The following is a 13,015-nucleotide window of genomic DNA, read 5'->3' as shown; positions in this document are numbered from 1 at the left end:
CCTCAAGTCCCTCTGCAGCCACCCCCATATGTAGCCCTAGAAGTGGTCCCTCCTACTCAAAATACATCCACCCCCCTTAGATGGGACAACCCCCCTGAACAAAACAGAGCTCCCCTTCCACCCATCTCACCAGTCCAAATCCCAAAGGAGAGAGGGATCTCTCACTGACCCGTCGGTCCAAAGTCCAGAGCCAAGTGCTCATGGTCTTACTAGGAGCCCATCCTTACAGCTGACTAAGATGAGTAGATCCTTACAGGATACCCTAGCTGAAGGACTCAAAATGCTAGGGGAAAGATTTTGGGACCGAGAAGATAGAGATGGACATCCACCCTGCATGGCCTGGGTCCCCAACTATTCCATACTGACAGTACCTTTGGTAGAGTTGATCCATGAAACCCCTTTGGCACCTCAGGACAACATAACATGGACTGATCAGACTGTAGACATGTTCTCAGAGTTAAAAAGGGTTCTTGCTGGATCCTTAGTACTAGGCCTACCCAACTATGACAAACCATTTGTACAGACAGTAGACTCCAGTGAAGGACACATGACTTCAGTCCTGACCCAAGAACGTGGTTTGCAACAGAGACCAATAGGCTACTATTCTAATAAATTAGACAGTGATGCCTGCGCATTGCCACCTTGTGTACAAGCTATGGTTGCAGCAGCAGAGGCAATAAAGGCCTCTGCTTCTATTGTGTTATATCACCCTTTGACTCTCAAAGTACCTCATGCAGTGTCTGTAATTCTATTACAGCAAAAGATCTCCCACCTTAGTCCAGCTAGACATTTATCTTGCATGACTGTACTTGACAGAGCCACATTTAACAATTGAAAGGTGCACTGTTCTTAACCCCTCCACATTCCTACCAATACCAACTGATGGTGAACCACATAATTGCATTGCAGCAATAGCAGTACCAGTGCTACCTAGGAAGGATCTGAGTGACACACCATTAGCCAACCCTAATATGGTACTGTATATAGATGGTTCTAGCAAAAATAATCCTGACGGCACATGTGCGACTGGATAAGATGTAGTTTCAGACTCAACCATACTTGAGGCCAAATCCTTACCAAAACACTATTCAGCACAAGCGGCAGAACTTGTTTCTCTGACAAGAGCATGCCTTCTTTCCAAAGCTAAGGCAGTAACCATCTATACAGACATCCAGTATGCCTTTTCCACAGTACATGTATTTGCACAACAATGGAAAAACAGGGGAATGATAACTTCTAGTGGAAAGCCCATCACACATAGGAACTTCATTCTCCAAACTAATAGAATCAATTCCATGACCAAAACAGCTAGCCATATGTAAAATGCAAAGCACATACAAATAAAACAGACAGTCTCAAAAGGGAATAGGAGAGCAGCCAAACAAGCAGCCATCACACAACTTACAATGATAGAGTATAGAACCTAATCAAGTTATACTAGATTACACTGTACTGAAGTAAATGCAACAAGTTGCACCACTAACAGAAATCACAATGTGAAAAAACAAACATTGTACACTCATTAATGGAATTTAAATGTCACCCGACAATAAACCAGTGCTACCCAAGTCACTATACATTTTAGGAAAAAAAAACAAACAAGCATACTTCTCTTTTAACCACCTCAATACAGTGCAGTTACACCCACTTCCTGACCAGACCAATTTTCAGCTTTCAGCGCTCTCACAGTTTGAATGACAATTACTCAGTCATGCAACACTGTACCCATATGAAACTTGCGTCCTTTTTTCCACACAAATAGAGATTTCTTTTAGTGGTATTTAATCACTTGTGAGTTTATTTTTTGTGCTATAAATAAAATAAAACGTAAATTTTGTGAAAAAAATGTTCTTTGTTTTTGTCATAAATTTTTGCTAATTAGTAATTTTTCTTCATACATTTTGGCCAAAATTTATACTGCTACATATCTTTGGTAAAAATTACCCACATTAGTATTATTTGGTTTTTGTGAAAGTTAGAGTCTACAAACTATGGTGCCAATCGCTGAAAATTGATCACATCTGATCAGGCCTTCAGTACATCAGGTGTATCTCATTTCTTGAGACACTAACAAGTCAGGAAAGTACAAATACCCCCCAAATGACCCCTTTTACAAAGTAGACATTCCAATGTATTAAGTAAGTAGCATGGTGAGTTTTTTTAAGTTGTCACTTTTTCCCACAATTCTTTGCAAAATGAAGATTTTTTTTTATTATTATTTTTTTTTACAAAATTGTCATATTATCCGGTTATTTCTCACACACACACAACATATGCATACAACAAATTACACCCCAAAATACATTCTGCTACTCTTCCCGAGTATGGCGATACTACATGTGTGAGACTTTTACACAGCCTGGCCACATACAGTGTACCAACATTGATGTAGTACCTTCAGACGTTTCTCATCCACCTATTACACTTTTGAAGGCCCTGGAGTACCAGGACAATGGAATTTCCCATAAAATGACCCCATTTTGGAAAGCAAACACCCCAACGTATAATCTGTGAGGCATAATGAGTCTTTTGAATGGTTAATTTTTTTCCAGAAGTTTTTGGAATATGTGGAAAAAAATTAAAACGCATTTTTTTTTTTACACACAAAATTGTCAATTTATGAGATATTTCTAACACATAGCATGTATATAGCAAAAATGACACCCCAAAACACATTCTGCTACTCCTCCCGAGTATGGCGATACCACATGTAGGACTTTTACATAGCCTGGCCACATAGAGAGGCCGAACATTGAAGTAGTACGTTCAGGCGTTCTAGGAGCATAAATGACACACCTCATTTCATTCCTACCTATCACACTTTTGAAGGTCCTGGACCACCAAGACAGTGAAATTACCCACAAAATGACCCCATTTTGGAAAGCAAACATCCCAACGTATATTCTATGAGACATGGGCTGCAAATAGGTACTCGGGTACTCTGATGGCCTGGTGACTGGTATTTGGGTACTCTGAAGGGAAGTGACAGGTACTCATATGGTACTCTGGTACTCAGATGGACTGGGACAGGTACTCGGGTACACTGTTAAACCGGGACAGGTACTCGGGTACCCTGATGGGCCGGGACAGGTACTCGGGTACCCTGATGGGCCGGGACAGGTACTCTGATGGTCTGTGATTGACAGGTACTATGAGGGGTGGTGACAGGTCCTCTTTATTGGGGGGGGGGGGGCGCAATCAGTGTGATTGGTGTACACTAGGCGGTAACGAGATGTTACCGCAATCTCCTCCTCACACACGATCGGTGTGTGAGGAGGAGAACAACCCGGTAACATCTCGTTACTGCGGTTTGTTTACATTTTAGTGATCGGCTGTGATCCTTTCATAGCCGATCACGTGGGTAAACAGCCGGCCAATGGCTGTTTACCAACGTCGGTGACGAGCAGTGTTCCCAGGGAACACGCGGCCACCGACGTGCTCGCGCGCATGCGCCGTGCACAGCCGGGGTGTGACCATCTGATCGGCCGTGACTTCATCACAGCCGATCACGTGGTAAACAGCCATAACCAATGGCTGCTCACCCCCTTCGGTGGCGAGCGGTGTCTCCGTGACACGCCGCCACCGAAGAAACAGGGATGCGCGCGCACGATCGCGTGCATTCCCTGTTTAAACGGGAGGCCATCATATGACGGCCTCTCGCTACAATAGGAGCGCCGCCTGGCCGTCAGCATCTAGTTAAATAATCGAAATACATTTTGGCTACAAAATTTTACCTACTTCAATACAGGCCACTTTTACCCCCTTACTACCCAAGCTGTCGCACTTTGAATGACAACTGTGCACTCATGCAACAATGTACCCAAGCTAAAGTTTTATAATTTTGTTCACACAACCAGAGCTTTCTTTTGGTGGAATTTTATCACCACTGGGTTTTTTATTTTTTGATAAACAAAAAAAATAAAATAAAAAAAATAAAAAGACTGGAAATTTTGGAAAAGTGCTTTTCTTAATTTGTTTTAAAATTTTGCAAACAAATAATTGTTCTTCATAACTTTAGGCCAAAATATATTCAACCACATTTCTTTGGTGAAAAACCCAAATCAGTGTATATTAATTTAGTCTGAATGAAAGAGAGTCCACAAACTATGGTATATATCAGAAAATGTATCAATCCTGATGTACTGAAGGCTGATCTCATTTCTTGAGGCCCAAAAATGCCAGGACAGTACAAATACCTCCCAAATTATCCCTTTTTGGGAAGTAGAAAAAGTAGACAGTCCAGGGTATTTATTAGAGGCATGGCAGGTTTTTTTAAAGTTGTAATTTGGGGGGGGGGGGGGGGGGGAAGTATTTCCTGATTGAATACAGGGCTCCTCTTGATTGGCTGAGGTGGAGGGGTGGGCGGATGATGTCATGCTCTCTACCTCAGCTAATCAGAGGAAGCCCTATATTCACTGAGAAAATACAAAGCTTTCTGTAAATGGCTGTCAAAGCGCTTATCCAGACTCGATTTTGTTCTGGGAATGGGACAGGAAGTCTTTGTCCCATTGTCAGAACACAGCGCTGTATACTGTATATAGCTGATTCTACAGTTTTTACAGCGCCAACAGCAATGTAATAAAAAGTGAGTAGGGTAGTTAAAAGAAATGCAAATAATGAGATGATCCAGAATTAGTTCTAAGGGGCATTTCTAATATGTCAATCATTGTACTAAAACAGCAAGGGTAAACAGTAAAACCCAACACTAAAATGCATTGTTGATTCTCACATAAGGGAAGCAGAAAAAAAAATCATTTACTGCTGGATTTGAGGTCTGGCATAAATAATACAACATACATTTTCCTCCACATCCTTTTTTAATAAATTTAAGAACACATTTTTCATTATCACCCCCTCCCCCCAAACCCCAAGGCCCTTGGGCCTAGTTTAAAAACCAAAATAAAACAAAACCAAAGAAGCAAATAAATGAAAACGGAATTAAATGGATCTGTCCAGAGGCTACGAGTCATAATCTTCCTCCTCCTCCTCACAAGCAGTGGACAGCAACGGAGCTGGCATAGCGGGCAAAGCAGAAGCTGCTGGGGGCATTACTGGAACAGAATGAAACTGTAGGAACGATGGAGCCGGAGGGGGACTAAAAGAGAAAATAATATGCGGTGGTGAATTGAACAACTTTGTGTTAAAACTTACCAAACTGTACATAAATAGAATGATGGAGACAAAAAAAAATAAAAAAAACAACAAAACATTTTTATCAAAGTTAATAAACATAAAAAAAAAAAAAAAAAAAAGTTTAAGAACCCTAATCTTTATATGCTACACATAAATTTGCTTTTATAAAACTGCCCATCTGCAAATGCTGAAGGCAGCAGGACAATGGTAGCACACAACATATTTATAGTTGCTTCCTTGTCTAAATTCCCTTGGAAACTTCTAAAGTAAAAGAGCCATTCTGAGTGCTTAACTACCTGAGTAGCAGCCTGTCACACCCCTTCATTACCAGACCATTTATCAGTTTTCAGTGCTGGGATACTTAATTTTTTTATTTTTTTTGACAATTACTCCACCATGCAACACTGTACCCAAATTATTTTATATTGTTTTTGTGACAAAGCTTTCTTTTTGTGGAATTTATTAACTGCTTTTTGTTTTACTAACTATACAAAAAAAAAAAAAAAAGACATTTTGAAAAAAGGTTTCCCCTGAATTCTGTAAAAATAAAAATGGCAGGACAGTATGATCACCCCCAAAATTGCCTTTTTTTTATTTATTTTTAGACAGTAAGCACCCCACTTTTTGGAAAAGAAGAAACATGGGAAAGGAGTTTAACCACTTCCCAACCAATTCTATAGGCAAAAGACGGCTACAGCGTGGTCGTCCAGTTCTGGGAGGGCATCCACAGACATCCTCCCAGAACACTGCGGCGTGCAACGAACATGCTCTGTGACTGCTGTTTCCTTCGGCACAGCTGATCACAGATCGTGGGAAAAGGGCCAATCACAGTGGCCCTTTACCATGTGATCAGTTGTGTCCAATCACAGTTAATCACATGTAAACAGACTGTTTGTCTGTGGGAGGATAGGAGAGCCATTAACCAGCAAGCTTTTCAGCACATAGTTTACACTGATAATCAGTGCAGAAGTAAAATGACCCATTTGCAAAATTTTAGCACTGAAAGCTGAAAATTGCCCTGGGCAGGAAAGGAGTGAAAGTGCCCAGTATTGAACTGGTTAAAACCTGGAGCTTGGTAAAGGAGCACCAAATCTAAAAGATACAGATCATAAGCAGGAAGGAGGAGAAAATTAATGGGTTGATGTACAGGTCACATACAGTGGAAAAATGGAGATGTGCATAAAGGGAGGTGAAGGGTTATATAGGCTATACAGGTCACAGAGAGCCAAGCTGCAGAGTAGCTCAGATCCGCTCTGCACACTGTGCCTGTGAACCTGTGTTTGTTTTTTTTGTTTTAAACCAGGCCTATTCTGACACTTCTCTCCTACATGTAAAAATTGGCATTTTATTTCTAGAAAATTACATAGAACCCCAAAACAATGTTTTTTTTTTTTAAAGCAAAGGCCCTAGAGAATAAAATGACGGTGTTGCATTTGTTTATGTCACTCAGTATTTGTGCAACGGTTTTTAAAAACACATTTGTGGAAAAAGTAAAGGCCTTTTGGTAAGATAAGATTAGAAAGCGTTAATGCATTTAACACCATAGGACGGGAGGAATAACGACAGATCTTCAAGCTTCCACGATGATAGAGGCTGAAATGCACAAACAAAATTAGGGGCCCTGTCACTCAAAGAGAGACACGGTTAAGAGGTAGCACCCCCAAAGGTTATACCAAAAGAGGACCTTAGGGGACGATCACACTGACAGTTCTGTAATAGTTTCCTCTTGCTCCAACCACAGGTTTTTGTCACATTTAGTTGGACAACCTCTACTGCTGTAGGAAGCCTTGTACAGGGAAAGCAATGCAGTAACCAGAGATTTCCACTGCTGCAGGGAAGGGGGATTTGACGATTTCCAGTGCAAAACTATAATTTAGTTAGCATATTATAAACACACTCAAAAGCACTTTTGAGACCTTGCGGGGGGCCAAGGGCTCCAACAAACCCGGCAAGCAGACTCAACTCGTGGGGCACGCTATGGGACAGCTCAAAAGATGTGAATAAAGTTTGCATGTGGCCTAGAACAGCGCCAGCAACCCGAGGAACCAGTAACCCCAAATTTCCTCACCATATCCGGCATCAAATAAATGCAGTGAACAATTTTCAATTGAATCAGTTTACCTCTCACGGAGATAAGGTACTGAAAGAGAATTCCGGACATCGTCCCAATCATCACTGTCCAGGTCAGGAACATCGATCATCCATCGTTCCCTGCACTTAGGCTTGCAGGAAGAGGTGGATGTACAGCCTGGTAAAATACAGAATGGGTCTTAGGAATAGAATCAGTGCAGAGAAGTCACTTCAGATCCATTTCCCAAAGGGTAATGACTGTCAAACCTAACTCAGAAGTGTAGGCATGATGTAATTGTAATGAAAATACCAGTTGGGTAAGGAGTATTTAGCCTGTAAGACTGAGAATGGGGAAAGAAAGTCCTTAGCGACCATATCCCCCTAGCTTCTTTATGCCTTTTGACGCCCATATGACTTGCTCATGAACCTTGAATAGTTGGGGAAGAGTCCAATTATTCCACAGCGGGCAATGTGAAGACCAACATGGGATGTTGTAGGATGCAAGACTCCCGTTCGATGCCATGCCCGAATCGTAGCGCTCAAGGTTCGAGTGAGAATAAGGAGCTCTTGAATCTCTGTAAAGAAGGGATTACAAAGTCTCACAGGGACAGTCGTACTAGGAAAGCTACTTGCAAACAGGTTCACAAGCAACTTCCCGTTTTTTTGTCCAGTGCCAAGGCCTGTTCCGCTTTTCTCAAAGAGCCTTCAAGGTCCCAAAGAACAGTATTGGAGGTTCTCCTATGGTGCTTAATCAAGGAAATCTATTGACCTCTCAAGGAGGCTTTAAAAAAGGCATCCCATTTGATTTGAGGGCCCACAGTATCCCTATTGAGGTCCCAATAGAGCGTGATATTATCTTTAATCTGAGCTCAAATATCAGGGTCCCTGAGTCAATTGGATTGAAGATGCCATGGGGGTCTAGCACAGCGGTAGATGGAAAATGTAAGTTGCTATGGGCAATGAACTAAAATCCCACTAGGAAGATGAGTGGCTGCGGCAAGTTTAGTCATCATGGGACAACCCAGGGCTAGGCCAATACAAACCACAAAGCCACGAGGGGAAGAGTAGTGGAATGAGATCTTGTCCACCCCCACAATTCAGTAAAATCAAAAGGCCTCCAGCCAAGCTCAGAGTTCAGGGCTGGACTGTCGATTAGGATTAGTAGCATCCAGCAGAGGTTCTAACACTGAGTTAAGGTCACCACAGATGATTGTTCGATGGGGATGTAAAACCAACACCTTGTCAACTATATCTATAGATAGATAGATAGATAGATAGATAGAGAAAGAGAAACAGGTAAGTGACTTTCCTAATAAGTAATACCACAGCCGCATATCTGGGTCTGTAACCATCGACTGACTGCAAAAGAACAATTTGCTGACCAAAATAGCGACACCTCTCGTATATACCGAGTAGGAGGCATAAATAACTTTCTGGATCCATGGCTTGTGTAATGGATGGCCTTTGCTGCCAGTGAGAGGAGTTCCCTGTAAGAAAACGAGGTGTGGTTTGTAACGTTTCAAATATTGAAAAACCAGGGCTCTCAATTTTAGAATTCAGACCCCTGACATTCCAGGAGATGAGATTAATAGAATCCATCAACTATATTTGGTATGGAAAATGAGATGCAATCTCAAGGGAAGAAAAATGGAGAAAGCCAACTAACACCTCCCCGGCAGCCAAGTACCAAGCATCCACTGCAAATAACAGTAGACGGTATAGACAGAAGATTAAAATAAATAAACAATATCTGAGCTATCATCAAAAAAAAAAAAAAGGTTGGGGCCCCAAGGATCCCTAAATTATGGTTAAAAGAAAAATGTAGCAGTCTCTGCAAATACCCTTGCTACCAGCCGCCGAACATGCACTATTCCCAAAACCAGAACAAGAATACAAAAACAGCACCCCATGAGTCCACAGTAGGTGGCCCGTATATCACATTTTCTGAAGTGGAGAAAAAAAAAAAAGGGGGGATGCAACCAAGGCACACGCATGCTCATTAAGGGTGGTTGAGCTTCTTCAGGGAGAGGTAGTGTGTGTCTGCATCCGGGGCGGTGCCAACAAGCATCCAGGAATACTGCAATGACACATAGTAAAACCAGGGGTGGTGAGGTCCAGCGGGGGAAAGTCAATGTGGGTGCCAGAGAGCTACACTGCCCAGGGTAATGACCATCATGTGAGGCAGGATGAGCAAGCCCCAGGCAAAAAAAAAAAAAAAACAACAGGAAGGAAAGCCACAAAGGGATCAACAAGACAGCAGAGTGATTCAGATGGTTTCCAACCAGACAGTCGTCTGGGGTTACGAAGAATTTCATAGATACTTCATAGACTACTTGGAGATACCTGGGATAAAGCATGTTGTAGGTGTAACGTTTCACTCAAAGACATCTGCGAACACCTTGGAAGATTTTCCGAAGGCGCTGGATCTCAGCGTAGTAGTCTGGAAGAAGCATAACCCTGGCGTTCTCAAAATGGAGTTGCGGCTTGTTCAGAGTTGTTGTCAAGATGCAATCTTGATAGATCAAGAACCTTACCAAAAACAGCCTAGGATTGGTGCCAAGGCAACTGAGGCCCATAGGAACTTGATGCACATGTTCGACTACATAGGCTGAAGAAACTAATGTCAAATTCAGGAGGTCTCTTAAAAAACGATTCACTATCCTCACATCTCTGCAAGCAGTTCTCCACGTCTTCCGCCCCATCTGAAAGCCACTAAACCTGGTCCTGTAATTCCTCTATAGTGATCACATGGGCATGTGTGGTAACTTCAACTGCCAAAACCTGCCCCTCAGCTTTAGTTAGGTTGGTACAAAATTTGTCGAGATTATGGCGGATTAAGTTGTACTCTGTGGCCAAATAATTTATGCTCTCCATGAGAAAAGTTTCACAGGAGGCTATGGCTTGCAGGATCACTGTTGGTGGAGTCAGAGGATAAAGCTGCAGGCAGAGGTAGAGAGCTGCTAGGGAGACAGTCATGTCCGGGCTACTATGGGATACATACTGTGTTGCAGTGCTTATGGAGTATGAGGGGGAAGAAGGCAAGATGGCAAATCCACGAGGTTGAGAGGACACAGGGCTCTTCTTCACTGACCTTGGGACGCAAGAGCGATACTTGGCTGGCATCAGTGTGAATCAGAAAGGCGGGCAAGTGTTCGGATACAGGCAGTAAGTGTTAACAGCTGCCCCAGCTGCTCAGACACTGCAGGATAGAGACAGGATGATCTGAGCCTTCCTGAGATGCAGCCGCTCCATTTCACATACTGGCCAGGCCCCCTTGTCATTGTCACTTCCGGTTTCTTACTGATACGTTGCCTGGCGTTAAGTGGTTAAAGCACAAGTTCACCTTTGTTTAACATGTGACACCCATATTCAGGGTGTCACATGTTACAAATGCACTGACCCTAGATCTTCCCCACTGGCTGTCACAAACTATAAAAAAGCAGTGTTCTGTGAATAGTAAAACTACAAGTCCTGACAGTCTTTGCAGAAGTTCAGCACTTACATGTCAGGGGGCATGTAAACCTAACAGTATTCAGGAAGGAAGCAATAGCCACAAGTGGAACACGCATCATTAGAGGTACTTTACTGATACCCAAACTAAAGCCCCAATATTGTTTTTACCTGGAGTTCAGCTTTAATGGGCAGGGAAACAGGAACCAAGCTAGTTGTATAGGGCCAGGGAATAAAAAACAAAAAAAACAAACAAACATAGTACTAGTGGATAAAAATGAACAGGGAGAATAAAGCGGGTACAATATACAAGTGATGCAGATAAAAGTTTGTAAAAAAAAAAAAAAAAAAAAAAAAAAGAAGAAGGAGGAGGATAGAGCTGTGAAAAGAATGGATATGCTTTATATGAATGGTGGTGAAAGTAAAGATGTGCAGGTCTAAGAAGTAGAGAATATATAATTTTCTATGACCAATCACAGTAATCGGATTATATATAGTCACTTAGAACAGTGCCTTTAACTCATTTGTTTGCATACGGTGCCTATCATCATGCATGCACCATTTTTTGGCAGTGCAGCGTACTGAAAGAAAGGTTTTTATCATGAGCATTACACTTAAAAGCAGCTTTGTTGGAGTGCCTTCCCACAGCTTATCTGTCTGCACAGGCTTTGTACAGTGCAGCCATGATGTCACTGCTATTTCTACAAGGTAATATCTGAACTGTCAAAAGGTGTTTGATGCATACAAAATGTATTTTTATCCTTTGTGGTTATTGTGGAATATATTTAAGAGAATTTGTTTGTGCCCAGAATTCAGCTCTAAACATAAAAGATCTCAACAGCAAACAGGGTGTGCTTTCCAAAAACGTTGAGAGTCAGAAAGCCCTCCTATATGTATGCTTCCTTCTGAAAACAGTTGAACTGTGATACTCTCATGCCTAAGCTAAAAGTTGAAAAAAAATAAATAAATTGGTGTTCACTTTTGTCTACAGTGACAAGAGAATTTGATGGAGCCAGATGGAATGGTCTTCTTAACCACATTTCTAGCAGTGCATGTAATTTTAGTTTGGGGAAAGTCCATTTACTGTGTTAAATGTTAAAACGCAAACATTTTTTGAAGTATTTTTGAAAGAGATTCAAATGTATGGAGAAGTTACTTACAAATGTTTGAACAAACATTAATTTAAAAATCTACTAGCGTATGGGCAGCTTTAGCCATACAGTCAGACCTTTGTAAATGGAGAAAAAAACCTGCTACAAGCAGAGAAAGAAGATGACTGCTCTTCTTTTGTCAGAGACAATATACACAAAATGATATGCTCTAAATAGAATAATGGATTCTACCTAGTACAGAACCAAAAAAGCACTGCACACTTGATTTGAACTTCATGGTTCCCACACGGAAGCTATATTGTCTAATTAGGTCAAATCTAAGACACAGGAATTTACCTTTGAAATGTTGCATGTGATTGCATATTTGCAGTTGGAGTCATACACATGTCTTCTTCACCTTCTGTATCTGTGCCTTCAGAATCATCCTGTTAACATACAGTATTACATAATATTGAAAATTAATCAGGTTACAAAAATAAGAGGCCACTAGCATATTCTACTAAAAATAAAGCCCTACCTCTTGCTCTGAATCTGTTTCCGATTGTTTTTTGTCTTTTCCCTTCATAGTTGTACCACCATTCTTTCGGCTGCTTCCAGGTTTTCGGCCCCTTTGGGAACATAAATTAAAATATGTTTTTGTGATGCTCAAAGTATGCTCATGAATCAGAGGGTAGACTCAAAAAACAATGCCCAATTACCACTGGCCATACAAAAATGTTAGCAATTTTCACAGTAAAAGGTGTAAACATCCTACCTCCGTGATACTCTCTCCCCTTCTGTGTGATTGTCTTCTGTCTCGCCCTGCATATCTGGGACTGTAGCAACAAGATCCTTTAAGAAATCAAACTGCTGTTCAAGTTCTATACACTGTTTCCTGTGAAAGGCAGAACAAAGTAGAATGATATAGGTTAGTGGTAGCCAAGCTGTTTACTCTAGGGGGCCCGCATATGCCTCAACTTTTGGCAAGCATTGCTGCATAATGTCCAATTATTCCAAGAAGAAAAAAATAATGAATCGCACTGATAAGTATAGTAGCCATGATTACCAGCCTTGAACACCTGAAGGAAGAGTGTGTGTTGTAAGCACAATGGATAAGGAGTTACACATACCAATCCCAACTAATACACTTCTTGCAGTAATTAGGGATGCACTTGGGTTTACACCATATACCTCTGTATGTCTGTGTTAAGACTAGGTTCACATATAGGTGTGTAAATTTCAAACATTCGCACACCCCCAGCCAAAACACG

The 13,015-nt window shown here is 41.5% G+C and overlaps 1 protein-coding gene across 1 annotated transcript in view; it reads right to left on the bottom strand.

The window, feature by feature from the left end:
* Window positions 1-4,798: 4,798 nt before the first annotated feature.
* Window positions 4,799-13,015, bottom strand: part of DRAP1 (DR1 associated protein 1) — a 57,775-nt gene continuing 49,558 nt past the window's right edge. The window contains exons 4-7 of the mRNA XM_077456367.1: window positions 12,520-12,639; window positions 12,283-12,373; window positions 12,102-12,190; window positions 4,799-5,095 (exon numbers count right to left, since the gene is read on the bottom strand). Of these exons, the coding sequence (XP_077312493.1) occupies window positions 4,960-5,095; window positions 12,102-12,190; window positions 12,283-12,373; window positions 12,520-12,639 (436 nt within the window). The 3' untranslated portion in view covers window positions 4,799-4,959. The remainder of the gene's footprint in view (window positions 5,096-12,101; window positions 12,191-12,282; window positions 12,374-12,519; window positions 12,640-13,015) is intronic.

This window comes from Lithobates pipiens, unplaced genomic scaffold, assembly GCF_037356315.1.
Source record: "Lithobates pipiens isolate NorthernLeopardFrog02 unplaced genomic scaffold, aLitPip1_a1.2 Scaffold_10, whole genome shotgun sequence".
Lineage (NCBI taxonomy): Eukaryota > Metazoa > Chordata > Amphibia > Anura > Ranidae > Lithobates > Lithobates pipiens.
This window is presented reverse-complemented; position numbering and strand designations above follow the sequence as displayed.